This window comes from Nanorana parkeri, unplaced genomic scaffold (assembly GCF_000935625.1).
Source record: "Nanorana parkeri isolate BGI_ZX_2015 unplaced genomic scaffold, ASM93562v1 scaffold237, whole genome shotgun sequence".
In the NCBI taxonomy this organism is placed as follows: Eukaryota; Metazoa; Chordata; class Amphibia; order Anura; family Dicroglossidae; genus Nanorana; species Nanorana parkeri.
The window spans coordinates 786,378-788,197 of record NW_017306505.1 but is presented as its reverse complement, the minus strand read 5'-3'; the positions used below and the strand labels follow the sequence as shown (position 1 = coordinate 788,197).

Here is a 1,820-nt window from a genome sequence, read left to right as displayed (position 1 = left end):
AAGTAATGGCAGAACGGATGGGCCCTATCATGGAACCTTTAAACATGCTGAAGATCCATCTGTAAGAAAGATGAAACAGGTCCATGAGCCGGTAATGTGTTGATGGGAATGTATTGATTTACAAAGAATATTATGTAGGCTCCCATCAATGGCCTCCTTCTAGAAACTGCTTGTGGCCCGGCTGTCCTCCTAAACCCATGAACTCCTTAGTCAATGGCTCACTCTTCCTGGCTGTCCTCCTAAACCCATGAGCTCCTTAGTCAATGGCTCACTCTTTAGCTAGCCCATATAAAGCCAACATTTTTTAGTTCTGGATAAAGTAGGGAATGGTTTAGACCCTTGGCTTTACATACACTTTAAAAAGGAAGCCGTGCCCCCAAAAAAGGCCAGGCAGAGGGTAAAGGGCTAGTCAACAGAATGGTCTGGGGTCTCCTTGCAGGTGATCTTTCCCCATGATTTATTTACCATGCCTTGTATCAGGCATGGTACCTCACCAGGGTCGGCAACCTGGGCACTCCAGCTACAAATTTCTCATGTCTCATGGGATTTGTAGTTTCATCACAGCTGGAGTGCCGAGGTTGACTACCTCCGGATCTACGCGGTGCCTCTGTGTGAAGGTAATCATCTTGGTAGAAAAAGGGTTTTGCTTCCTAATGTGAGAGCATCCAGCAAGAACTGTGAGCAGCACAGTAGTGATATCTCCAAATCTCCTGAGACTAGCAGTCAGAAGGAGCAGTGCCTTAGATCTCACATTGAAGATATACAGCTATCAGGCACAAACACATAGCATGCACACTGCATTGTCCTCAAGTGCCTGTGTAGCCCACAGCAACCAATGCCACCCTTGGCACCTTTCGTTACCCATTGTCCTCTTTTTGATTCTTTTACATCTCAGTGGCGAGCGTTGACTCACCCAGATCCTCCATGGAACGAGAGATCCACCCTGCCGACACTGGAGCTACAGCCGGCATCCCACACTGCGCCATGGCCAAGGTCGTCACAGGTTACCCCAAGAGATCCAGCCACGGAAAATCCCTGCACTCCCAATTCCATCCAGGAGGAGCCGGACCTACAAGTGCATACATACTGAGTGAGGCGGAAAAATAAAGAAGTCCATCAGGATTTAACGACTTTAATGTGGAATCCGTTCTCAAACCAAGTAGAAGGGGATGCCCCTTGGAGAAATCTTTCCTTTGTGACTCCCCCAATGGATATACATACTGTATATACTATGTACATTATATATATATATATATATATATATATTACACACTATATTGCCAAAAGTATTGGCACCCCCCAAAATCATTGGATTCAGGTGTTCCGTGACATTTCCTGGCTACTAAATATTCCGCGGTCACCTCTTAGTGGGATTATAACAAAGTGGAAGCAACTGGGAACAACAGCAACTCAGCCACAAAGTGGTAGGCCACGTAAAATTAGCGGGGTCAGCATATGCTGAAGCGCACAATGCACATAAGTCGCCAACTGCCTGCAGAGTCAATAGCTACAGACCTCCAAACTTGGTGTGGCCTTCACATTGGCACAACAACAGTGCGTGGAGAGATTCATGGAATGCGTTTCCATGGCCGAGCAGCTGCATCCAAGCCGCACATCACCAAGTGCAATGCAAAGCGTGGGATGCCGTGGTGTAACACACGCCGCCACTGGACTCTAGAGAAGTGGAGGCGTGTTCTCTGGAGTGACCAATCACGCTTCTCTGTCTGGCAATCCGATGGACGTGTCTGGGTTTGGCGGTTGCCAGGAGAACGGTACTTGCCTGACTGCATTGTGCCAAGTGTAAAGTTTGGTGGAGGGGG

The 1,820-nt window shown here is 47.9% G+C and overlaps 1 protein-coding gene across 1 annotated transcript in view; it reads right to left on the bottom strand.

The window, feature by feature from the left end:
• Positions 1-1,820, bottom strand: part of LOC108786955 (bactericidal permeability-increasing protein-like) — a 25,967-nt gene that overhangs the window by 15,503 nt on the left and 8,644 nt on the right. Inside the window, exons 6-7 of the mRNA XM_018556376.1 lie at positions 914-1,069; positions 1-59 (exon numbers count right to left, since the gene is read on the bottom strand). The exon at positions 1-59 is cut by the window's left edge and continues 3 nt beyond it. Coding sequence (XP_018411878.1) covers positions 1-59; positions 914-1,069 — 215 coding nt within the window. The remainder of the gene's footprint in view (positions 60-913; positions 1,070-1,820) is intronic.